This window comes from Harmonia axyridis, chromosome 1 (genome assembly GCF_914767665.1).
Source record: "Harmonia axyridis chromosome 1, icHarAxyr1.1, whole genome shotgun sequence".
NCBI classification, from domain to species: domain Eukaryota; kingdom Metazoa; phylum Arthropoda; class Insecta; order Coleoptera; family Coccinellidae; genus Harmonia; species Harmonia axyridis.
In genome coordinates this window covers 30,237,161-30,264,547 of record NC_059501.1, presented here as the reverse complement: position 1 = coordinate 30,264,547, position 27,387 = coordinate 30,237,161, and the positions used below count along the sequence as shown (strand labels likewise).

Here is a 27,387-nt window from a genome sequence, read left to right as displayed (position 1 = left end):
TCTGCCTATCCCAATGAAAACTATCTTGGTGTCCTGATAATTTTGCAGCTCATGTGTACCGGGCCAAAGAATGACGAAAAAAGAAAAATTTGGTTCTAGTTTGCACGAGAGATGGCAAATATGTTTTCGATTTCACTAATGTATTTTTTTATACACAGAATGTCAATTTTTTGTCGGACTCGCCGAAAAATGTTTTATTGGGAAGACAAGCAATTCAGAGTTCATTGTTGGAATTCATTTTGAAGGGAACTTAATCTATTTTCGGTGTTAATTTATTTTTTTGAGGTCTTTGTCGAGGATTGATAATTATAATAGTTTGAAATTTTGGATATGCGCTTAATTGATTTGAAAATAATAAAACCGTACTTCAGTGAATTATTTTCACTCATATTCTGTTGAAAACAATTGGGAAGAAAAATTTAACCTTCAACGTTTCGGAATGTGTAGAATTTAATTTATTCAAATGTGCATTTACAATGGATGAGAATCCGGAAATTCATAGATAACTGGCTGCGACCCAAAAATATTGACAAGGCCAATGTATAACGAAAACAGAACGAGATTTCATTAACTTAGGACTTACTGAAATTTCAATACTTAACATATTTATAGCACTGTTTTCCATTACCTACTTACAAGAATACCTACTACAAGTTTTATTTCTTGTCTAATTGAAAAATTCTAATAATAAATAGTAGGTACATTGCAGAATTCGATTATTATTTGGTCTACACTAACCAAGAGTAAAACTTAATACTCTGAGGTAAAGAACATAATATGAAATATTTCATATTGTTGAAAATAACCGAAAAATTAAATAAAATGTCTATGACCATCCTTATGAAGAATTTGTTTTCAAATTCGATTCTGATCACACGGCTGTAAACACGGTAATTCCGTAACTAAAAGATCTAGAAGCTTGAAATTTGGAAGGCAAATATGTAAAGATAAAATAAAGACGCAGGCGTCGCTGCAATACCAATTTTTTTTCCCTAAAACATATCTTCTCTATTATGCCATTCAAAAGATTCCCAATATAATATAAATTATATAATATGGTTGTGGTTTTCACCAAATTAATTCTAAGTCGAGCCCAAAAGTGTGTATTCAATTTTTTAGCTCAAAGGAATTCTGAGATACTATAGCAAGACAACGAATTTGGGACAGCCTATACATTGAACAGTTTTTGAAAGTTGGTTACCTACTTCGGTTATTTTTTTTCGTATCAGAAGTTTCGTGATGCATCATCAGACTCAAAATTTATTATTAGTTTATTTCAGATTTAGACTTCACTGATGTCAACATACTTTTCCATTTGGACCGTGTTCATTCCAACCTTGCTATCATACCAAATCAGCTGTGTGAAACTGGAACCCCAAAATGCGAATTTTTGGATGAAAATTTCAGTGTGTCCATCGTAGGTCCACATTTGTCCACCCTTTTCTTTCATTTGTCCAGGCACCATTCGAGAGATATAAGAAAATACATCTTTTCCGTTCATTTTTTGAGCAGCACCCCCAAATTGCCAAAAAGTGTTTAAAATGCCATAGATCGTTTGTCCATCGTAGGTCCACGTTTGTCCACCCAATAATCTCTTTTGTCCACCCCCAGAAACAAAAATTCGACCATTCAAAATTACGCGAAGTGTGAATGTGAATGCGAATTTTGAGCTCAAAATTTCAACACCTCGGGAGGTAGTTAAGAAGCGACAATATGGAAGTTGGTTCAAGTGCATATCTATTAAGATGGTGGTGCTCTAGTAGGGGAATTTATTCAGTTCTTTATCTGATCTTTTGTATAAAAAAATTTTATGAAGAATAACATTAACATATTATACCTACTTATATTTGAAAAATCATGAATACGAGAAGAAGTATTTATGTATTTCTTTCAAAATGAATTGCATATTATTCCATGCATTCGCATTAATTCTATTCTTTCTCCAATAAAATAATTCAAAAATATTTTCCATAATCAAGATACGAATAAAAGCATGTCGTTACATTAATTTCAGGCCAGTGAATTGATAAAATAGATATAAGTGAACAATTCATTTTATATTTTCACAAAAACAAATCATTTATACTTTATAAATATTGGGTTATCGATAAAAACATGTAAATAGTTCCTGCGGCTAAATACCGAACTAAAGAAACAAGTACCTAAGTTTACAACGCTCTCAATATTCTCTTCGAAGTATACTCTATTTTGAAATGACTTCAGGGACTTGATGGACAGGTTTATCATACCAGTTGTATCGAATCAAATTTCTATACTTGATGAGCAAAAAATAGACTTTTTCTTTGAGAGGTATCGGTCACCCTCTGGATTCAACGCGATGAGCATGAAATTTTGCAGGATCTAGAAATTGTTTATGCATTTTTAATGCAATATTTCATTATAATAAAATCTATTTTCCAAATTGTCAGGAAAACAAAATTTCCTCTAGTCGGATTTTTCATTAACGTCATTTCGTCTTTTGATATTCGACTCCATTTTTCTCCATTTGAGAGTTATCGGATGAATCAAACTTTAACACTCTGTACCTCGAAAACAAAGCGTTCGGGAGCCCATGTTTATAGGACTTTTTTCCTCAAAATTATCCGAGGAAACTCTCATTTTCGTTTGTTCATCCATTTTGGTAGTGTAAAATGCGTGTAATAATAATAATATAGCGCCCTGTTCAAATAATGAGTGTTAAAAAGCAATTCCTTCCATAAAAGAAATGAAAATCTGTTTTCGCATTCGAATCATCAAATTACTTGCAATTATTTCGAATTCGATGTTAGCCCTCTTGATAAAAAAAAACAAACTAATGATTTCAATAATGAAGGCATTTCAACATTTCCCAGGTAATTGTTGCTAGTCTGATCCTGAACCCGTTCGTTAAGATACAATACAGGGCGTCTAAAAATAGTCGCCCACGTTCCTGGCAAAAGAAATCTGAGCTTTTATTAGGTGATAGAACAATAAACTCGTACATGCGGCCAATGTAAACGAACGGCCTGAACACAAATATTTGGTTGTTGAGTTTTGTTTTGTTCTGGAAAATTCAAAATGGGTTATCGATCAATCTTATTGACGATTTTATTCTCGATAGTTGCGAAAATTGATTCAACACAGATGTTTATATGTTCTTAGATACTTTGTTGTTGAGGATTATATATTTCATTTCTCCTAAACTTTGATGCAGATATATACTGAAAATTCCCCGTTTTCTTCAAGTGACCTCTATCTTCTAATCGCCCTTGGAGGTACACGAATGAAGAAAAAATTCATATATGTTTGTTTATCGTTATAAAAGCACTCAGCCAATCAATACAAATATTTATACAAAACCGAGCGCTGCATAACTTACTATACAACAGGATCATAACACGACTTAATTGTATTATTGGCAATGATTCTCGGGCGATACAAATGGTGTCCAATCAATCATTCCTCCAGAAGACAATTCACACCGAGGTGAAAGAGCTTATGGAACGTTAAGAATCTTATATGGATCGTATTTACCTATCTATACTAAAAAACTTGTGAGAGTCTGGTATTATCGAAATTCAATTACTGCTTCCCTGTGTATAGCTTTTGCTTGGATCAGGACTCTCTTGGTCGAATTCAACGGGTACAGAACAACTATATCAGATTTATCTTCGGGATTAGAAAATTTGAACATCTCATCTCATAAGCTGGTAGAGTTGAGTTGACTTTCTATGAGACTTCGTTTCAACTATCATGCTCTCTGTACTTTCCATAAAATAGTTGTGAAGAGAAGACCACCTTATCTCTTCAATAAGTTGCAATACAGAGCTGATGTCCAGAATGCTAATATCAGACATAGAAATTTGCTTACATGATCTCATCATAGAACCTCAAAATTTGAAAGAAGTTTCAGATACAACATCTGTAAATGTAAGGGTTTTTTCAGAAAAAAATCAATTGTTTTAAAACTATTAGAGTGTGAGAATTCAATTAATGCTTTTTTTTGAAGCTTTTAGTTTGATGGAATAACCACAAGCTATATTCAACGATAATGTTCAATAATTGTTTAATTTCACTAATTTATGCAGGTTGAGTCCATTTGATTTATGGACTCGCCTCAAACACCAATTCAAACACAGTTTTATTGAAAAAAAATCTCAAAAAACCAAATATAAGCAGGCTTATTCAATCTACGTTTTACATCTGAATGAAACCAACAACAACAATGAGTATATACTTGATATGCCGAATGTTTCAGTTGCACTACCACCCTTGTATTTTGTATTTATTTGAAAAGGTCTCTTTCCTTTTTCAAAAATTTCGGAATAGAGTATTATTATAACAGAATTGGAGTCGTTGGGGCTCTGTTAGTCTTCCGGGAATTGCTACAAATTTGGTTTTTCGCTCTTAAGTACAGAATAGAGTAATACATATAGGAAGTTTTTTTATTGAAATTTACCTAATCCAATTATTAGGAGTGATGCGAAAATACAAAAAACAAATTTCGGTTGTTGCATGAACGGTACTCGAATTTCGAAATACACCAGCTGAATCTTATAGTATATCTTGATAATATTGCAGGATGACCTTTGATTTAATTTTGTTCCGATTTCGCTGTTTACAATACATATATTTAGCATACATGTTTGATTTCGATGAGTGAAAAGGAACAGACTTCCTTTTAGCCATTGAACAATTTTGAAAATAAATATAAAACTTGATTGGAGTCCAACTTAGCTTCCAGCAGCGTTTTAACGATCTAAGTATAAACGAACAATTGGATCGACGTACTAATTAGTGAAGTATTTTGGGTTTCATTAATCTCTCGGAACTTCCGATTGGATAGTGGTGAAAGACGTGTGCGGATTGCAAAATATTGTTACAAAGTACATTTTTTGATTTTCGAAAGGAACATCTCAGAACTGCACTAATTAATACTAATTGTGAAACTAGGCGTTCAGCATCATCTACTCAAACCCAACATATGGCATTTGCTACATTATATTCAAGCTGTTCTTTTTCCTGGTAACATTTCGGAGTGTTCCATTTTGCAATTTGTTTTGTACAACCGGTATTCTTATATTACTCAATTTCCACTTGAGGACTTCTGCCATATTAGTGTTCTAGTATTGCATTAAAGCCATTAATACGGTGGTTCATCATTACCTTTCGTATTCTTATACGGTTGAGATTAACTCCTTATCCACCTTCATCTTCATGCCAATTTCTCAACTCCAGGACAAAAGCAACCTTCATTTCAGCTATCGTCAGGTTGTTAGAGCTTAGTCAGTTTCTAGCAGGGTGCACCGGATAACAATAGTTAACGCACTTTCAGATGAGGTTGATACATGGGTTTCGACCCATCCTGGCTAAAGAATTTGAGAACGTGATCCAGAAAAACCTCAGCGGAATTATTAGGTGTACAACTTTGCTTCCACCGTTTTGCAATACATGGCTGTAGCAGTAAGTGGTAGTCGAAATAAATAGATTATATATGTCATACAATAAACTTAGGTATTTGTAAACATAACGCCATCGAAATATTAGTCGATTTTTGTCTGCATCATAATGTTATTCTCGAATAAACATGTCAGCTTTCGAGCCAAATTCTCATCATTTGCGAGAGGTTTTAATTTTCCTGCTTTAATATGAAGAAATCTGCGGCCGGGGTTCATCGAATGCCCTCAAATACTTCTGGTGGGGCCGCAATTGGCGAGAGAATGTGCCGAGAATGGTTTCAACACATCAAGCCAATACCTCCTACCTACGTTCTAGGAGGTATTGATCAAGCACGGTGATTTTGACGTCGAAGACCAGCAAGCGGTGAATAAGAGAAGGTTTTCGACGATGCAGAATTGGGGGCATTACTTGATCAAGACTCGTGACAAACGCAACAAGAATTGGCAGGATCATTGGGAGTGACGCATTTCAAAACGTCTGAATGTTATGGAACAAGGAAATTGGTTTCTGTACGAGTTGAAGCCGAGAAATGTTGAACGGCGTTAGTTTGTTTGTGAACAGCTGCTTGCAAGGCGAAGACGGAAGGGATTTCTGCATCGCATTGTGACTGGAGAAGAAAAATGGGGTACTTACGATAATCCCAAGTGCAGATTGTCATGGGGATATCCCGGCCATGCTTCCACGTCAACGGTCAAACCGAATATTCACGGTGCTCAGTATTTAGTGTAACCAGCTCCGCGTAGTGAGTTATGAGTTGTTAAAACCGACTGAAAAAATTACAGGCGAACGTTATCGAATACAATTAATGCGTTTCGGACTAGCATTGAAATACATAAGGCCGCAATACAACGAGAGACATGATAAAGCATGACATTATACAGCATGACAATGCTCGACCTCATGTTGCGATGGGGTCGAGACATACTTGTCCCCACCTGCCGTAATCTCCAGACGTTGCTCCCTTGCATTATTTTGACGCATATTGTTGTTATTTGATATTGTGTACGTCGATGATGTTTGTCGACTAGTATTATATCGGGTCTGTTGTGAGGGACTGTTTTGTCAGTCAAAACCGTACGATCCCAGTACAGTTTATAGCGTTCGTTTTCCTGGATAGTCTCCGGTCGTAACTTGTAATATAGCACTTCCTCAGAACGAATACGTTCGAATATGGTGTCTCACTTTATATTAATTTCCTGCATCGATCGTCAGTAATAGTTCGATATGATATGCCTGCAGTAATTTCTTGTTGATGTTGGATGGCTAAAAGAAAACCTTCCGTTCGAGGCTTCAATGTCGAAATGATCCTGATTTACCTCGTTGAAATGTCTTCCAGCTAGGAGCTACCAGACCATACAAGAAAAATTGCAGATGGATCTCTCCATATTTGCAGTTTTTCTCCAATGACGAAGAGATCCATCTTTGCAAGTGTATTGTAGTTATTAGATGAGAACATCCATACATAAATTGGACTGTTAGGTGCTGGGTTGTTGAAGTTCGAAGGACCATGAAATTTTCCACACTATTTATTGAAGTAGGTTTATATATACAATTACACAATGTACACTTTACAAGATTCGCTTAACTAGTTATCGAAAACTATGAATCAGTTCCACGCACTTATCCAATAACAATTTACCGACTTGGGTAACGATGACCGACTGAAGGATCTTTTTTAACCACGTGGCGACTAGGCCAATATTTCACTGACTTGAAATGTGCAAGCTGAACACTGTGTCTCAAGGGGAGAGAGCAACGACGAACTATACTAAACTGTACTTGACTTGTACTTACTAGACTGTGTGTAGATATTACTGAACTGACTTGAACTCGAAGTGATTGAAGTGACGTTCGATGTCTTACCCCCACCTCGACCTTTTTGTCGAACCATCGAAAAGGGTTAAGAACATAGAAGTGCTACAGATAAAACGGCCATAGTTAAATTATCATTATAGCCAGCCGTCATTAAAGGACGACTGCGCGTAGCACACAAATAAAGTGCGCGGAATTATCTATAACTAACTTCAGCGGTGAATCTTTGAACAATGGCGGCGCTGAGTTCTACGAACCTTGATCAAAACTTAACATACTCCCCGGGCTGAACCGTCCAGGTTAAGGATAAAAGTGCAAAGGAAAAAAAAAAAAAATTTGATGTAATGATAAAGAAAATAATTTCTTGGAACAAATAAAATAAACGAAAAATAAATAAAAAATAAAGGAAGTAAAGAAAGAGTCATATTGATAATCATACTTGATTGTCAATGTTTTCCGTGCAGAATGGAAGTGGACATATCTTGGTGATTGTTCTAGTGAATGTTCCTCCTTCAGTTTTAACACGAACAATGCGAACGCGTGAATCTTTTCCGGGAATCAATTCTACTACACGGGCTAAAGGCCATTTAAGCGGCGGTGTTAGATCTAGATTTGATTGAAGAAGAAAATCGGGACCCTGCCACCATAAATCTGAGACAAGTAATTGTGATGGCAATGATCCTCTCGAAAGTATATCTGCAGGATTCAGGTGCGATCGAATATGTCGCCAAGTAGCATCTTTGGAATTGTCCTGAATTTGCACAATTCGATTTGACACAAATACAGACCAACGTGATGGATGTGATCGAATCCATGCTATTTTCGAATCAGACCATAGATTTAGAGAATTTATATTTCGTAAGTCAATTGGTACTAAAGTTGAAATTTTTGAAACAAGGGTAGACAGAAGTACTGCACTTATTAGTTCGTGCTTGGGTATAGTAAAAATTTTCAAAGGTGCAACACGACTTTTAGCTGTAATTAGATTTGAAGTGACTGAATTATCAGCAATCATGACATATTGGAACGTACGAAACCGAATTAAATCGAACAAGTCGGGTTGTACTGTATAACCTTTGATAGAAAAGCCAGATGAAGATTTCATTGAACCGTCGAAAACTACTCGAAGTTGAGTTGTGAGGCTTTGCTCACGCATTATACAATGATGAGGGAAGAAATATTTTGCATGCCCTAGGGATATATAATTTTTTATAAATCCCGAATATTGATGTTTCAGTTCCTGATTATTTTGTAGTCTTCTTTCGAGATTCAAGAATCTTTTCTTCGCTTGCGAATACGAATCACCTAATTTGAATGTTTCGTTTGGAGTTTTGAATGGTAGGTCAACTTGAAACCTACCCGATGGAAACCGAATGGTTTTGTTTTTTACTATCCGTTCAGCATTCTCTTCTGCTGAAGATAAAATGTGTTCAGATTGATTAGATATCTCCTCAATTTCACAGAACTCAGTCAGAATATTATTTAGTGAATCTTCTTGATTAACAATCGACTTTGAAGATTCAATTGAATTTTGGGAAAATTGTGCCAATGCTAAGTGAGTAGCGCGAGACATGTGAGCTGACTGTGGGACTTTTCCTGCAATTAGATATCCTAAGTGAGAATTTTGAAGAACAGGTCGACCAGGACCTAATTTGATAATGCCATTCATAATAATTTCAAAATAGATATCTGCACCTAAGAGAATATCAATATTGGAAGGAATATTGAATCTGATATCCGCTAATTTAATGCCATAAGGAATGGGGATAGAACACGAGTTGATATATGACTGTGGTTGTTGGCACGTTATATTTTTAAGAATAGCACAGGAAACCTTAAACTTTCGATGAGGGTATACTAACGAATGAATTGTTAGATCAATCATTCTATTTGACATAGAACAACTTTGTGAGATGCCAGAAATTTGAATCGTTTGATTATAAGGCTCGAGATGAAGTCTGTTGACCAGATCTTCAGTTATGAAAGATGTTTGACTTGCGGAGTCAGTCAAACAACGAGCAATAACTTGCTTGTTGTGTGAATCATATAATTTTACACAGGCAGTAGCTAAAAGGACTTGATTGTTAGAAGATAAAGATGAAAGACTAGACACGTTTCTACCTGGACTAATATTTTCATTACGAGTTGTAATGGTTGGTTGAGCACAAGTGGACAAATGAGAAACTGCTTGAGATTCATTCTGAATTTGTGATCGATTATTTGATCTGGATACTTCGTTGTTGGATCTTGGACTAGGAACTTCATTAGAATAATGGCGAGTTGAAGTCCTATTGAAATGGAGCAAACTATGATGCTTTCTATGGCAATGGAAACATGTGTGTTGACTAGAACACGATTGTACACTATGACCCAACGTAAGACAATTCAGACAAGCATTCTTTTCTTTCACTAGACTGTGACGATCGTTAGGAGACAAATTCATGAATTTCCTACACGAATATATCTTATGTTCATCCGTATTACACATAAGACATTTGAAAAATTTATTTTTGTTAGTTCTGTTCGACGTGTTAGCATGATAAGAATTAGTATGGGCATATTTAGGGGGAGTTTTGAATTTTGAATGACCTGTTTGTTCGGTTGAACCTAAATTTTCGAGTACCTTATATTTCTTTTCTAAGAAACCAATAAATTCTGGGAGCGTTGGAAAATCTGAAGTATTCTTTTCTTCTTCAAATTCTTTTTTCAGAGTGAAATCCAATTTCTGGGTGAAAATTTGTATGAGAATCAAATCCGTTAATTTCTCCGATAAATTATAAGTTTTCAAGGCAGCGATATTTGTCTTGATTTGCGTAATAAAATCTCTTAACGCGTGTTCATTACTTTTCGTCAAGGAGGGAACATTCAATAGTTTACGAATATAAGAGTTGACAATAAGATATGGATTATCATATCTGTCTTTCAAAGTGTTAATGGCTATGTTGAAATTCAAACCTACAACTTCCAAGTTTTCAATAAGTTGTAACGGTTCTTTTGATAATGCTGATTTTAAGTACATCAACCGTTGGATGTCAGACAAATTTTCGTTGTCTGTAATGAGGGCGTTGAATAGTTCGAAGAAACTCGGCCATTGTTTAATATCACCCGAGAAGTTAGGAATCGAAATTTCCGGTAACTTTATGCTAGAATGAGTAGTGGGCTTATTAGGTTTTTCACTTGGCGAGTTTTTGAACTGATTCATAGTTCTCGTTGCCATAGATATAACTTTAAAATACTTATTTTCTACAATATCTCTGTCCTCTTCATATGAGGCAGAGTCAATTAACTCCAACTGAGTTTGAACATGTTCATAGTCTTTGAAGATTTGCTCTAACTGACATTTACGAGCACTACATTCTTCTCTATCTTTATTATTATCTTGGCCGAACCAATTGGCCATTCTAGTTAGTTTACTCTTAAGTATGGTTCTTTGTTTAATCAGATTATCGATATTAGACATTTTGAACAAAAGAAATAATTAAGGAAATATATAAAATAAATAAGAATTATATATAAAATGAATAAAAATTCTAAAATTAACTTATCACTCTCCAAAACTGCTTGCACTGGAACCAAAATGGATTTTGGACAGGAACGATACGTCGTAGACAGCGACCTCTTGTTGCGAAAGAATTCACCACACTTTGCGCATGCGTTGATTAAGTTAACCTCTAAGTCTGCTTCAGGCACGTGGGTGATACTTCAATTGTGGAAGTTGATAATTTCTTCAGGGATATCTCCAATTTATATACGGCTCCAAGGATCAAATTTATATCCGGCTCGAAGGACCAAATTATGTAGTTATTAGATGAGAACATCCATACATAAATTGGACTGTTAGGTGCTGGGTTGTTGAAGTTCGAAGGACCATGAAATTTTCCACACTATTTATTGAAGTAGGTTTATATATACAATTACACAATGTACACTTTACAAGATTCGCTTAACTAGTTATCGAAAACTATGAATCAGTTCCACGCACTTATCCAATAACAATTTACCGACTTGGGTAACGATGACCGACTGAAGGATCTTTTTTAACCACGTGGCGACTAGGCCAATATTTCACTGACTTGAAATGTGCAAGCTGAACACTGTGTCTCAAGGGGAGAGAGCAACGACGAACTATACTAAACTGTACTTGACTTGTACTTACTAGACTGTGTGTAGATATTACTGAACTGACTTGAACTCGAAGTGATTGAAGTGACGTTCGATGTCTTACCCCCACCTCGACCTTTTTGTCGAACCATCGAAAAGGGTTAAGAACATAGAAGTGCTACAGATAAAACGGCCATAGTTAAATTATCATTATAGCCAGCCGTCATTAAAGGACGACTGCGCGTAGCACACAAATAAAGTGCGCGGAATTATCTATAACTAACTTCAGCGGTGAATCTTTGAACAATGGCGGCGCTGAGTTCTACGAACCTTGATCAAAACTTAACATGTATCGTCTGGTAGTTATATGAAATTGTTCCTTGTGCAGTTGTAAAGGAGTTGATTCGGATTCCTCTGCTTCACACATGTTTCTGTAGAACTTTGATGTACTTGCTTGATCTCTGAAGTATATTCTCGTAGGCTTTCTATCTGTCCACGAGCAAGTTCCATGAAGTCCTTCAAGGCCCTTCCCTCTTTATTTCTCGGAAGTGTTGTTCTTTCGACGCTGCTTTTCAGGTGGTGCTTGTTTGCTTTTGACATCAGCGATCTCACTTTGTGTTGTCTGTTTTGCTCTATGGAACTATACCGAATGAGTATCTAAGAAATGAACATTCATATTTATTGATGGCTCTCCTCGTGTTCTCGCTGTTTTGGTTCGTTCAGTATTATTATTATTCTTATTCAATAACCTCGTGTTTCGAGAAAAAAGCAAGTGTTTGTTTGACCGGTAAAAATCCGGTCACTGTGAAAGCACCTACCGATAAAATATCGGCCGATTTTATAGCGGTCGTCCAAAATCGGTTTGTGTGCGTGTGTAAAACTACACTAAGGCTTTCTCCTGCTCTTATTCATGTCGCATTTGCTATTACTATCGATGAATTGAATATGAGGATCAAAACCACAACCAATAACCACAATCATCTCAATGTGAAACTATTAAAACATAATTTTGTTTAATCACCTGATGTAAATATTGACATGTTTTATGTCTTCACGGATTAAAATTAAAAATATAGTTCCTCTGAATAAGATATTTACGATCACCAAAACACGAGCTGCCAGAATCATTCTCATTCCATGTTGTTATTCATGAGTCTCCTGAAGACATTTATCTCTTTATAGAACGATAATATACGAATGTCTTTTAAATTTCAGCAGATTCGCAAGATCAGAGAGATTTTTCAACGCTAACACCAGAGTTACTTTGCGATTATTTTCAGTAAAAAATATTGGAATTGTTCGGAGAACTTAAAATTGAAAAAAAGTATTTTGATAGTATTTGAAATTCATGTTTTGCTATTTGGGATAGCATGAAAAATTTTGATGTTAATGACATTTTCACGAATTGTTTATGATTCCTATAAGATTTAAATCCTAGTTTTCGACTTGGTGTTGAATTGGAATGTTGAAATTTGTCATAAATTTTCAACCTTTGTCTGGCTTTTCGCTCATAATTAATGATAATTATATTTTTTCGGAAATAGTTCACCAAAAAGTTAAATGATGCTCTATCCCCGCTCTCTCCGCCCTGTATCTCGAAACTCGAAAAAGAAAATTGAGACAATAATTGTCAGGAATTTAATCCTCTCAATAACACAATAATAATGTTAACAAATAGCAAAAAACGAAGATATTGAAAAAAAAAACGATTTTTGTGACCTTCAACCTTAGACTCGACCTTAGATGAACCCAATCATATATTGTTTTTGAGACAATTTATAGGATGTCAAAATATAGGTTCATATGAGTTTACAGCTGGGTATCTCAAATTCTTAATTTCTTAATCTTAATTTCGACTAAGATGACTGGACAATTAGTTGTTTCAATGGCTCGAATTCAAAACATCAAGTTTAAGCAAATTCGTAAATGTAAATTTATGGAAAATTGTTTTACTACTATTCATATTATCATTTTATATTTATTTTATTCATTCAATAGAAGGTACAAAACCTTTTCACAAGAAGAAAGAACACTTATTATTAAATTATCAATAGTGCAAGATTATCTTCTACCATACAAAAAATTACAGTGTTATAAGACGCCTCAAATCTACCCTCAACCCCGAGACAGAGCGATGAAACATTTTGACACCCAAGGAGTCAACGACATTGGTACTCCGCATCATTCTCGAAACCGGAGAATAAAAACAGTAATTCGTTCTCGATAAAGCAGGCCTGAAGAGATCGAATCTCCTGAAAAATTTTGGGGGAGCAGATAAATTGAACTGGGACAACAGTTCAGGGGAAAACAAAAGTCCTCGAAACAGTCTAGAGACAAACATGAAATCCGCATGAAATATTTTTGCTCTCAAAGGGAGTAGTCCAAGTTGGACCCGAAACCGATTCACAGAGCAAGACTCGAAATAAAATGAGCCACTTCTAATTGAAACATCTCAGAGGAGCCTGTTTTGTACTCTCTCTAAAAGAAGAAGGACGTCCACAGATGTGTAGGTTGATTAAACGACAGATGAGAACTCCAACATTGGTCTCACAAAAACGACATGGACATAGAGTTACTGTAAATCCCTAGTGCTTCTCAGGACAAATCTCAAAGTTCCAGAGTCCTTCAGAGATGCCGCAGAACTGGCCTGGACCCGAGGTCTGAAAGATAACTCACTTTCATATGAAATAGCCAAGTCCTTGACAACAAATGCTCTCTCAATGGTTCTACCTTCAATGGAATAGAGAACTGTTATACGAAATTTTAAATGGGAAATAGTCTTGAACTGACATTTATTGATGTTAATTGTTATGAAATTGGTTGCACACCACTCTTCAACAGCCCGCAGTTCCGATTCCAGCGCCGCAATTTCAGGCAACGACTTAACTGAAGTGCAAAGCTTCTGATCATCCGCAATTAGTAAAAATCGGACAAAGCCGACAACTAGTCTTATATCATTAATGAAAATCAAGAACAACAATGGCCCCAGGAGACTTCCCTGAGGAACGCCTGACGTCACGGAAACTGGAAACGAAAGCGTGATACCTATCTTCACGAACTGGAACCTGCCCGAGAGATAAGAATTCAACCATAAATAAATTCCGTGAAAATTGAACTTCCCAAATTTTCTCCCATAATCACACGTGCGGTATTCCATATTGATCGCGTCACTAGAACCAGAGAAAATTCAAAAAGAATATCGGAAACAAGACAATGTAGATCCAATAGAGTTCATATTTTGCGTGTAGAAGAACAAAACCAAGGTATAATAATACCAAATTTTGGGTTGATTCTGTAGTCTGAACCTTAGAAAAGTCGAGCAGAATTTAAAAAAACAACATTTCAGTCATTTCAGATATTTAAAATGCAGATCCGACTATTTCTCGAAGTTATTAATATGATTTCAAAATAAGAAGTTCTGTTCTCAGATCATCTGCGAAAACATCACAATGAAATTGATAATAGACAGAAGGCAATAGTCGTAAGAATAGGGAAGCATAACTCTGAGAGAAATTTATGAAAGTATAAACAATTTTTTGTAATCTTAGTGTCAGTAGTTTATACGTGTTAGTCGATTCTCAGCCCTTCTCAATGCTGTACCCTGATAAAGTTCCCACATAATTTAAAATGAAGATATAAATAATTTCATGAAACATGAAAGTTTCATGATCATTTGATATAGTTTTGTATAAGTTATGGAACTTGACATTTTTCCGAAAATGTCTGAAGGATTTTCATTCCGTCATCGGTTCAACTTTCCAATTCTGGGTCAAGGATCGATTGGGCTGAAAGGGGTTGCCATAAGGAACTTCTCATCAGGTTCGCGTGACTCAATTCAGCGAAGTTTATAATGATGACTTTCCTCTATAATTGGACACGAAAGTTCCAGAATTCATGTGCCTCAAATAGCCTAGATCGATACGATAACAGCACTGATAAAGCATACGGGCTATGCAAATTCAAAGGGATATTTGAAGAGTTCCTTATCAAAAAACACATTTTCCTAATTACTGTAATGAATTTTCGGCCATGGGAAATGATGTTAAGCTTCACCTTTAATAATTTTTTTTCGCCAAATTGCTGGGTTTGTTCGAGGGCGTTGGTAATCTATACTGATAAAATGTATCTGGTTATGTGTTTGTTCGTTAACTTTTCACATCCAGAAAGGCTCATTCAATAAACATGAAATATTGCACACAATTGGTGATCAAATTTCAATTTTTTATTTATTACAACCAATAGTCTGAACAAAATTTTATAATTATAATAAACTAAATTACATTAAAATTTCCATGGACAGGCGAGAATCACCTAGCCAATGTCTGTTTTGTGTCCTCTCACCCGTCTGTGATGGAGTGAAATTAATAGTATAGACCTGTGTAAACTGACTTATAGTACCCTTTAGTGCACCCAAAAACATAGGAAACAAGATCATGAATAGCGATGAGAAGGAGACAAACAATAATAATAATAAAAAAAAACAAAAATTCAAATGGGAAGGTGAGGATAACATGTTCAACGGCAAATGCATACACACCACACCTTCATCTAGTAGATATCAAAATCAGTACCATACTCGCTTATAAAGGGTGTTTTTTTAAGAGCTATAGAACTTTAAATTGCAATAAAACAACGATGGATTATTCGATTGACATGAATTTTATTTGTCCGCAAGATAATCTTGTGGCATTACATTTTAAATATGATTTCTGGCATATGACCTTATGGTTGGCTCGGATGTAATCCAATCTGGACGTCCAATTTTCGATGACTTTTTCCAACGTTTGTGGCCGTATATCGGCAATAACACGGCGAATGTTGTCTTCCAAATAGTCAAGGGTTTGTGGCTTATCCGCATAGACCAATGACTTTACAAGGCCCCACAGAAAGTAGTCTAGAGGTGTTAAATCACAAGATCTTGGAGGCCAATTCACAGGTCCAAAATGTGAAATTAGGCGGTCACCAAACGTGTCTTTCTATAAATCGATTGTGGCACGAGCTGTGTGACATGTTGCGCCGTCTTGTTGGAACCACAGCTCCTGGACATCATGGTTGTCCAATTCAGAAATGAAAAAGTTAGTAATCATGGCTCTATACCGATCACCATTGACTGTAACGTTCTGGCCATCATCCACCAGCCAGAAAATGGATGTAGTGCGTGATACGTATTCCGCACAGAAGCATTATTTTCGAAATAAAATTGCACTATTTGCAAGCGCTGTTCAGGCGTTCAGGCGTCTATTCATAATGAATTGCCAAACCAAACTGAGAATAAATCACTTCACAGCTGTTAAATCGGTCGCCATCTTGAACAGTAATGCCAACTTAAAGTTATATACTCGAAAAAAAACACCCGATATATTTCTCTCTTGAATTTTTCGATCCTACTGATATTTTTCAATCGAATTAGGAGTAGATCATATAATTTTGGACTATGGAAAAACACAAACCTTTGCGTATGGCTTTTATGAAAAAGTGGTAATGATCGACTCAGGAAAGGAGGAGTTTTAAATTTAACGCTAAAAATTTTCATGAGGGAAGAGGGAGGATGGTTAATCATCCAAAAATATTTTGCTCTCCGAGAATTGAGGTAGCTGCACCATTCGTACCCAGAAATATTCCTCATTTTCCATTTTAAAGGATCCGAAAGCTTGTACGTTATCTACCTCATTGTTGACGATATTTTTGTCGTATTCAAATTTTTACTCCAGAAAATCGAATGAATGGCACTGCTGAAAGTGAAAAAAGTATTTGTGCATCGAAATTTATTTCAAATACCTAAATGAACTCTCATTATATAATACCTATATAGCTCGGCAACCAGTTAGATAGCAGAGTATCATGTTTATTCATCATTATTTTTTTCGGTTTTAAGTTATTTTAGATTTCATTAGTTGTCATTAGTTCAATATGAATATTTTTTCGGGAATACTTAGTCTTCATGGAATCTTAACTGTCGTCATTTCCAGAAACAAGAAATTACTAAAAAGTGGCATAAACATAATTCTTAGGTTGTGATTTATAAGTTGTGATTTATATCATTTTGGTAACTTTCATCAATTTCTAATCTTAGTTTCCCAACAGAATAAAGAACTCTAAGACTCCGATTGGTTTTGAATTGACGTTTCACCTACAATTTCAGAGGTTCCTCAACACTGCATTTAAGTTCGGAGAAACCTTTCAAAGTTAACGGTGAGCTGATAATGTGTTCTAATTTCAGTTTCTTGGAGCCTATAGACCCCGTAGAGATTTAAATTTTATTGAGGAGTTTACGTTTTACTGGGACCTAATGGTCTATTGTGCCCCCCCATCATAGCTATTCTCTCCATAACGTGATCTACAGCTCGCCTTCCAGTTCCAGAGTTCTGATGAACTCCAATATCTGGGATGGCTTCAAGGAGACTGATTCCTCAGTATACTCGTCAGTTCGTTTGAAAAGCACTCGTCAGCTTCTACTTCCTTCTTATCTTCTTGGTATAGGCTGTCAAGCAGATCGTTGAAGTCGTCGTCATAAGTATCGTCAAAGTTGAATTTGGGCTTCTCCTACCAAAGGGTGAAAAAGTAGTGTCACCTTCGTATTTAGACCAACAATAACCTATGCACCATAATTGAAAGAATGGTAGAAATATAGAAGTGGGGCTGGTTATTTGAAATATAAGTTCCTGGATTTCTCTTCTGAAACTTATGCTCATAAAATTTTGTTTATTTTAACATTTATTATAGTTGTAAGAAATCATAAATGATTTTCGGTTTTCTACTTCCATGGGCACCCGCAGAAATTTTTCTCAGGGGGGGCCAAATGAAAATTATTGAAAAACGATAAGGCGTCCATGATTGTCATTGAAAACCGGAAAATTGTTGAGAATTCTTTACTTTCCTTTTTTCCATGCACTTTGGATTGAGAAAGTAATATTGAGGGTGTTGTGCTGAAAAATGAGGCAATCGAAATCTCAAGGGGGCCATGGCCCCCCCTGGTCCCCCCCTGCGGGCGCCCATGCCTACTCCTGAATAAACTTCTTTCTTTCTCGTGGAACTTCAAAATTCGGTGAAAAGAACTAGGTGATCTATGTCTTCTCCAGTTATAGCGATGCTGTCGAAATTTTTCACTTCTCCTAAGGTTGTCTGACAATCATGACAATCCCATCTTCTTCTGCCTGCAAAACGCGAATATCAATAGCCTAGCCTATTTCAGTCGTCAATAGGGTTATGAAGCTCATTTTGTTGAAGCCATTCGAAGCTTATTAAATAATTAGTTTGTATGGTACATGGATATAATACATAGATATGTTGAATTAGCAATATTTTATGATGAATCTATTTTATGAGCTCAAAGTTGTTCGCTAAAATCCTGTTCAGGATATGGTTCAAAAACTTGTCGAACCAGTGATTTTTATAAGAAATTTTAGACTTTGTAGTGAAACAGTTTGAGACTTCGTCTTCAAATCGCAAAAAAAATTGGAAATATTATGATTTTTTCTCCTCCTCAAGTTAGAATGAGGGCTACTCGAAAGAAAACTCTAAATTGAGTCATCTCAGAGGAACTTTGAAACCCCGTGCAATCATTTTTCAATTATGATTCCTACAGAGTTAATCTTTCAATTGTTATATGATAAACGTATATGCCAAAATTTGATAAATCTGTTCTCATTCAAATGTATATGTGCTTAATTTTTTGTTTAGTGAAGCTCGTTCATTTCTGTTTCAGCTACAGGAAAGCCAAAACTTTCACCTGGACCTCAGCATGGAATATCAAATCAAGGAGTGGCCACCCTTATTGTTATGTGTTGTGTGTTGACTATCATCATGATGTTCTGTTGCTTTGCCGCACCTGGTATTAGAGATCTTTGTAAAAGATACGTCTTCCGTCAATGTGTAATAGATGATCCTGAAGTTAATAATGGTAAGAATATTCCAAAATTAAGAGCAGATCCTCATAGAATGATTAAGAAAATGAATAAAACTTATTTTCAGTTTGTAAATTATGGTTAAAAACGCCAAGAAAGTACAAAATTATCATTAACCTTGTGGATTGATATAGGAATGAATTGTTATAATCTACGTTTTGGAATGAGTGTAATACAGAAATCGATTGAAAAATCCGACGTGACAGCTTTTCTCCGAAACCATCGGCGCTGTTTATATGAAATTTGACACAAAATATCCACACCTACATCTTCAAGTTTTCTAGAATGATTTTTTCAAATGTGATTCGAACATGAAAGAACGAATTGATATAAAGCATCGATCCAAACTTTTTATAAAATTTTAGACGTGTAATGGCACAATTATTACCTAGATGTATAACTTTGCTCCCGCCGTTTTGTAATAGGTGGCTGTAGAGGTAATTGCGAGGGTAATTGGTGGTCGAAATAAAAAGATCGTAGATGTCATACATGAAATTAACTTAGGTATTTGTGAACATAACGCCATCGAAATATTAGTCGATTAAATATGAAGAAATCTGCGGCTGAGGCCCATCGAATGCTCAAAAATACGTAGGGTGAGTCTGCAATTAGTGAAAGAACGTGCTGAGAGTGGTTTCAACGCTTCAAGAACAGCGATTTTGACGTCGAAAACCAGCATAGCGGTAGAAGAGAGAAGGTTTTCGAAGATACAGAATTGGAGGCATTACTTGATCAAGACTCGAGTCAAACGCAACAAGAATTGGCAGGACCATGGGAATGATTCAGAAACAAGGAAATTGGTTACCGTACGAGTTGAAGCCGACAGATGTAGAACGGCGTTTGTTTGCTTGTGGACAGCTGCTTGCAAGGCGAAGACCGAAGGGATTTCTGCATCGCATTGTGGCTGGACAAGAAAATGGTTCCATTACGATAATCCCAAGCACAGAAAATCACTTCAACGTCGACGGCCAAACCCCATATTCACGGTTTCATGGTCATGCTCAGTATTTGGTGGTACCAGCTCGGCGTCTTGTATTATGGGTTGTTAAAACCAACAGAAGCAATAACAAGCGATCATTATCGAACGCAATTAATGCGTTTCGGCAGAGCATTGAAAGACAAACGGCCGCAATAAAAAGAGATACATGATAAAATGATTTTAGAGCATGACAATGCTCGACCCCATGTTCCGAAAGTGGTTAAGACAAACTTGAAAACGTTGGAATGGGAAGTTCTACCCCACCCGCTGTATTCTCCAGACGTTGCTCCCTAGAACTATCACTTGTTTCGATCAATGACACACGGCCTGGCTGACCAACACATCCGGTCTTATGAAGAAGTAAAAAATTGGATCGAATAGAAGATTGCCTCGAAAGATGACCAGTTTTTTCAACGCGGGATTCGTACGCTGCTCGTAAGATGGGAGAATGTAGTGGCCAGCTATGGACAATACTTTGAATCATAAATGTGTAACCAGTTTTTTACAATAAAGCATCGAATTTCGGAAAAAAACGGCGGAAGCAAAGTTGTACGTTTTGAAAACGAAAATATATTTCAACACACGAGCTCTATTCCTTCAATTTTTGTAATCTTGACAATTGAAAGAGTTAGGGAATGATGGGATAATAATTTCATATTGGGAAAAAGTAATTTCTTATTCAGCGCCTTTTTTTTTCAATTAAGTATATCTTGTTCGTTATTGGTCACATCGGATCATACGATACGGTGTTGTAAAGATGTGAGTGTATCTAGTGCACTAACGATTCTTTGGCAATATTGCAGTTGATCGGCTCAGTCATGGACTATCGTCTTCTGGTTCATATATTGCACAACAGTGGTTCGAGCGATTTCGTTATAGTGCACCAAGCTCTGTTCGACTAGTTGTCAAAAATGTCGATAAAAACTTGGTAAATATCAAGGTAGATCGACATTTCAGCAGTTGTGGCATCGCCAACTAAACATCGATCATAAAACCACTTTGAGTTATTTGCCAAAGGATGGTTACAAAAAAATCGACGTTTGGGTGCTACATCATTCTGACCCAAAAACACTCATGTACTGAATTGCCATGTGCGAATCGCTGCTGAATCTCAACAAAATTGACCCGCTTTGTAAACGGATGGTGACAGGAGATGAGAAGTGGATCACTGACGACAACGTCAAGCAAAAACGGTCGTGGTCGAAACTCGGTGAGCCGAAAATCTCGACCATCCGAAGCTAATGATCGAACAAAAGCGAAAAGCGGCTGGCATTGGTGAATAGAAACGGAATAATGTTTTATGAGCACAACGCCATACCGCACACATCTACCCTATATTCGAGAACAGGCACTGTGGCCTGTTTCTGTCTAAGCCAACGAGCTTGGAGGTACAAATTTTGCCTAAATAGAGGTCCGTCTGACTGTCTGAGTTTTTTGGCGATATGGACGAGCGGCTATTGCGAAGTTGGATTCTCCTTGGCAACAAATTATCGAACAGAACGCTGCATATTTGACTTAAATTGATTAAAACAAAAAATACGAAATTATTTTCCCCAACTTGTTAATTGTGTAGAAAATGTTTCATTTCATTTTGAGTATTTAGTGTTATTTACACTTCATGACTGTCTAATGAGGGAGTATTGAATTACAAAGTAGAAAGGTGCAATATCATTTTGTAGTTTTGGAGATGGTCCAAATCCTATTAAGAAATGTAATCAATAACTTGCCACTGAACTAGAACTTCAAATATGTGTCAATACGCGTTGGATACATTCTATTGAGTGAGAAATCAATTTCGCGTACAGTTTATGAACTGATAGAATGATCAAATGGTCCTGATGTTGGTTAAAAGACCGTAACTGTATCGAAATGTTGAACAATAAAATTCTTGGCACCAAAATTTTTTATGGCATTCAAACAAGAATTAATACGTTGGCAGAATTAAGTTGTAGACCGGTAAATATGTGATTTGGCAAACTAATTATATTGATTAACTATATTTTCTGACTTCAAACTAGTTGCAATGATTATACAAATCATTATTTGAAGCTGAAAACTACCTCATGAAAGATCGAATAGTGTGCGACCTATCCACTAAATCAAACCTGTAGTTTGGAAAGTATGAGTTATAAACTCTTTCATCTCAATATGACAGAGGTTAAATGGCGATAAATGGGATTGCCTGTCTCCTTTCCCCGGCTTTTGAAAAGGATAAATTGGCTGAGCGGTTCTTTTGAGGGAATATTGAATAGTAGAGTACACCATTCACTAAATGGTCATCGAATGATTTGGTTTGGAGTACAAGTTTTGGACGCTTGTATCAGCTAGAAGATTCTTCGTATTCGAGGAATTCTCTGACTTGTTTTGAGAGCTATTTCATGAGGAAATTTCTTGGTAGGTTAGCCTACCAGGGCATTGCTAACAAACCAGGGTGGTCCTGAGAATGTATTTTGAATGACCTGTAACTTGTTGAAGTTCGTTATGTAGGGCGCGAAAGCCCAACAAGTTGAATCATAAGTTACGGAGAGACGGATAAGAAATTTGTTCAATTCTTGACGGACATGTTGACGATAGAACAGCGAAGACAATTTCGCAATCATCTCGGTCAATCTCTTGGACTCTAAACAGCCCAAAATAAGAAAGTCTATTGTGCTACATCATTTATGAGCTTAAAATGAATATTTTTACAATGAGAAAAGGTAGAGCTTGCATGGATGAAAGTAATCGAGTTTATTTCAATGAAAATTGAAACATAGATCATTCATAAATTCATTTCTTGTTGATGTACCGGGTTTTTCACCATAATTTGACCCCCCTTTAACTTTGTTACTAAAAGAGGTACAAAAAAATGTTTTCAACAAAAGTTTCATCAAATCGACTAGTGTTTTCTAAAATGTTTTCAAAAAATTAAATATATACAGAGTGGGCAACATATTGATTGCAACTTCATATTTTCAAATGGAACACCCTGTATATTTTTCTATATTTAACTAGCTCTTTTCCCCCTGATTTCGAATATATTTCTTATGTTTGGTCTATCTCTCTTATTCTGAGTACTACAGAGTTTCAAATTTTAAGAACCACCTAGCATGCTCAGTAATCAGTTTTCAAGTGGTAGGCTGCGATAACTCAAAATGCCCTTTTTAGAGTTCCAATTTATAGTGAAAAACGTATAGTCTAAGATCCCGATATAGAACGACCTTCACCGAGATGCTTATTTGATAAAACGTATTTTATATTTAATTTAACATGTTAATGAATATATCACATATGGGTTGCCTAACAAATTTTAGTCCAGAGTAGGTTTAATTAATAATTAAAAAAAATTTTTTTTCGAACATTTCACCGGTTTGCTTATTAGATAAATTCTATACCAAACGAAAGTATGAAGCCCATAGAATGTGCAAACGTTAGGTTGCCTATTTTTTTCCGGTCACAACTCTCGGTTGCCAGGTATAAACAGGTCAATCTATACTAGCATTTTGCAACGGTCTGACTATTTAATCAAAATCAATATGATTAAAGATTATTTTATTATGAACACGGTGGTATAGGGTTGCCTGCGAAAAATCAGTCCAGAATCCCGGTTGTCGAATTTTAAAAAGTTAAATATTGCTGCGAGTGAGGACACAGCATAGCAGCTGTTTGAAGTCCGTCCAGTGAAAGAAAGAGAGTGCGCATGCTATTTGTTCTTGGAAATGAAAAGGATAGCGATAGACTCGTATACAGTGTGACCAGATTTAGTAGAAATCTACTTTTTTAGTAGATTTTTCGCATTTTCATGGAGTTTTTAGTAGGAAGAAATCCTTTGGTAGATTTTAGTAGATTTTGGTAGTTTTAAAAATATAACCGAGGCGATTGGGAATATGGAAATTCGGATGTCTAGACTGTTTCTATGAATCAATTCATTGTTCATTCTCATTGAGGTTCTACGTTCTACGTGTTTCTAGAAGAACGTACCTACTTAAACATAATAAAATCATAAAACTTCTGTCGGCTGAGAATAAATACGAAGAATGATGGAATATCCGAAGGGTGCCTCATTGAAAACAGGTGGTGTGTAAACTTCCGTTGAAAATATACCATTATCTCACATTTGGTATTCTATTCAGTGGAAAAAAATATTTCTAACTGGAATTTCATCGACAAATTTGGGTGGCTGCATATTTCAGATTTCGAATGCCAAATGCAAGAGAATATTTTCGGCTATTAACCGCATCAAAACAAAAAATAGAAACAGATTTCTAAATAAAAATATAGCATTATTATAACATGCTAAAGAAGGACTTAAAGAGATAGGTGATTGTCGTCGTTTTCAAACTACAAAAAATATGCTCGATTCGATGGATAGTGCAAATTTATGTATGGATGTTAAAGACGATGATTTGACTGCAGATTGATACTGATTTTTCAATAATTTTTTTTATGTTCAACTGTAGTAATTCATTTCTTTATTTAATGTTATTTTTATCTGAAAGATTTTAGTTTTTATTTCTATTTATATCCTTTTGTTTATTCAAATATATAAAATTGTTTCTTTATATTTGCTATTTTGATCCTATTTGTTTCTGTTCGGTTTTTTTTCTCCTTTTTTTTTTGTCGTTCAAATTTTGAAATATAATCTTGTTTTATTTTCGCATGAGATATCGCATTTTTATGAAAAATTATTCTGCCAAAGAAGACAGTAAGCACTTCTTAGAAAAATTAAAACGCTTCGACTCCAACTCCATACCACCATGCTGGATATCATTAATTCAAAAAATTTCACGAACTATTTTTGTAAATTCCATGTGGCTTAATGCAACGGATCCAATATGCGTGAAACTTCAGCCTGAGAACTGCGGTTGGTTCTTAGATGAATATTTTAAACCAGTAGGATTCATTGGGGATCATACACCTTTGAAGATAGAAGACATTGTCGAAAGAACTGAAACGGAGAGTGATGATGACGAAGAAGATTCAGAAGTTGGAGATCATAGTTATATGTCCGATGACTCGGAACCTGAATAATTTAAAAAAATTTTTGTATTTATAATTTTTCATGAAAAACAGAAGTATTTTTTTAATTGTTGTTTTTCATTTTGTCGTCTAATAATAAAGATGACATTTGCAAGATTAGTATTATATATGTATTACTATAACCTTCTTTTTTAGTAAAGATTCTTTAGTGTCACATAAAAAATATACACACATAAATAATTAATTGACTATTCCTCTATTTCAAAAATTATCTACTCCAAAATGATGCACGCATACACGAGTCTATCGCTATCCTTTTCATTTAGTGTCACATAAAAAATGTACACACATAAATAATTAATTGATTAAAAAAAAATTAAATAACTATTCATCTATTTTGATAATTATCTGCTCCAAAATAATGCACGCATATATCCTTTTCATTTCCAAGAACAAATAGCATGCGCACTCTCTTTCTTTCACTGGACGGACTTCAAACAGCTGCTATGCTGTGTCCTCACTCGCAGCAATATTTAACTTTTTAAAATTCGACAACCGGGATTCTGGACTGATTTTTCGCAGGCAACCCTATACCACCGTGTTCATAATAAAATAATCTTTAATCATATTGATTTTGATTAAATAGTTAGACCGTTGCAAAATGCTAGTATAGATTGACCTGTTTATACCTGGCAACCGAGAGTTGTGACCGGAAAAAAATAGGCAACCTAACGTTTGCACATTCTATGGGCTTCATACTTTCGTTTGGTATAGAATTTATCTAATAAGCAAACCGGTGAAATGTTCGAAAAAAAAATTTTTTTTAATTATTAATTAAACCTACTCTGGACTAAAATTTGTTAGGCAACCCATATGTGATATATTCATTGACATGTTAAATTAAATATAAAATACGTTTTATCAAATAAGCATCTCGGTGAAGGTCGTTCTATATCGGGATCTAATACTAGTATGTCATATATAGTTAACAACGAGATAACTCAGAAAAGGGCATTTTGAGTTATCGCAGCCTACCACGTGAAAACTGATTACTGGAGCATGCTAGGCGATTCTTAAAATTTGAAACTCGGTGGTACTCAGAATAAGAGAGATAGATCAAACAAATTTTATATATTCGAAATCAGGGGAAAAAGAGCTAGTCAAATATGGAAAAATATACAGGGTGTTTTATTTAAAAAATGAAGTTGCATTCAATATGTTGCCCACTCTGTATATATTTAATTTTTTGAAATCATTTTAGAAAACACTAGTCGATTTCGTGAAACTTTTGTTGAAAACATTTTTCTGTACCTCTTTTAGTAACAAAGTTAAAGGGGGGTCAAATTATGGTGAAAAACCCGGTACATATAAGAATACTTCTATAAAATTTCTCAACCTCTTTCCACATATGTTGGAGTGTCTCTACTTTCGGCAGTAGTTTCGCAGGCCTCTGTAAGCTCGAGTTGAAATTCAGGTAACTCGAATTGAAATCGAATGTGACACTATTTTAATCCTAGTTATGACAAAATTTAATTTTGAGGAAAACTTGTGTAGGTAGTACCTACACTCTAGAGTCTAGAGTATGGGTTGTTTACATTGAAAATTTTTATATTTATAGTTCCCGACAACAACGAATATTTCTATGATTACAACAATTATTTCTCCAACACTATGGCTTCTTCCTTCGACTTATTTTGATAGAAATTTCAAATATTATTCTATGATGTGTACGGTTGAGAAGTGACCTTCTCCTATCAATAGGAAAGGGCTTCGTCTGGTCTCTAGTCTGTATCAGAGTCAAGATATAAAGTTATTGACGTCTTCAACAGAATGAGAATTGGAAAATGAACTTTCGAAAAATAGATGGTCGATTTTATCGTCATTTAAACATTGCACTCATCTCATTGCAGTATGTTGTTGCTTCTTGATTGAAAGTCAACAAGCAAAAGGCAGTTAAATGAGATTGAATTGAGACGGCACGCCATGTGAGCTGACCTAGTGATACATTGCCTATATCATGATAAATCGGTAGTTGACATATGGAAGTTGGTAAACATGGACTGTTAAACGACTATACACCGTCACCACAACGAATAGTACACGGAATTTTGACTAGAGAATTATTTTCACTTCTTTTTCGCCTCGATGTTTTCGTTAACAGTGAACTGCCGAATTTGTGGTTCAGTGAACCTG

The 27,387-nt window shown here is 35.4% G+C and overlaps 1 protein-coding gene across 2 annotated transcripts in view; it reads left to right on the top strand.

Annotated features, from left to right (window-relative positions):
* LOC123670555 overlaps positions 1 to 27,387 on the top strand; it is a 52,732-nt gene that overhangs the window by 6,746 nt on the left and 18,599 nt on the right. For both annotated transcript variants that reach the window (XM_045604049.1, XM_045604050.1), the window contains exon 2: positions 19,058 to 19,252. In XM_045604049.1, the coding sequence (XP_045460005.1) occupies positions 19,058 to 19,252 (195 nt within the window). The remainder of the gene's footprint in view (positions 1 to 19,057; positions 19,253 to 27,387) is intronic.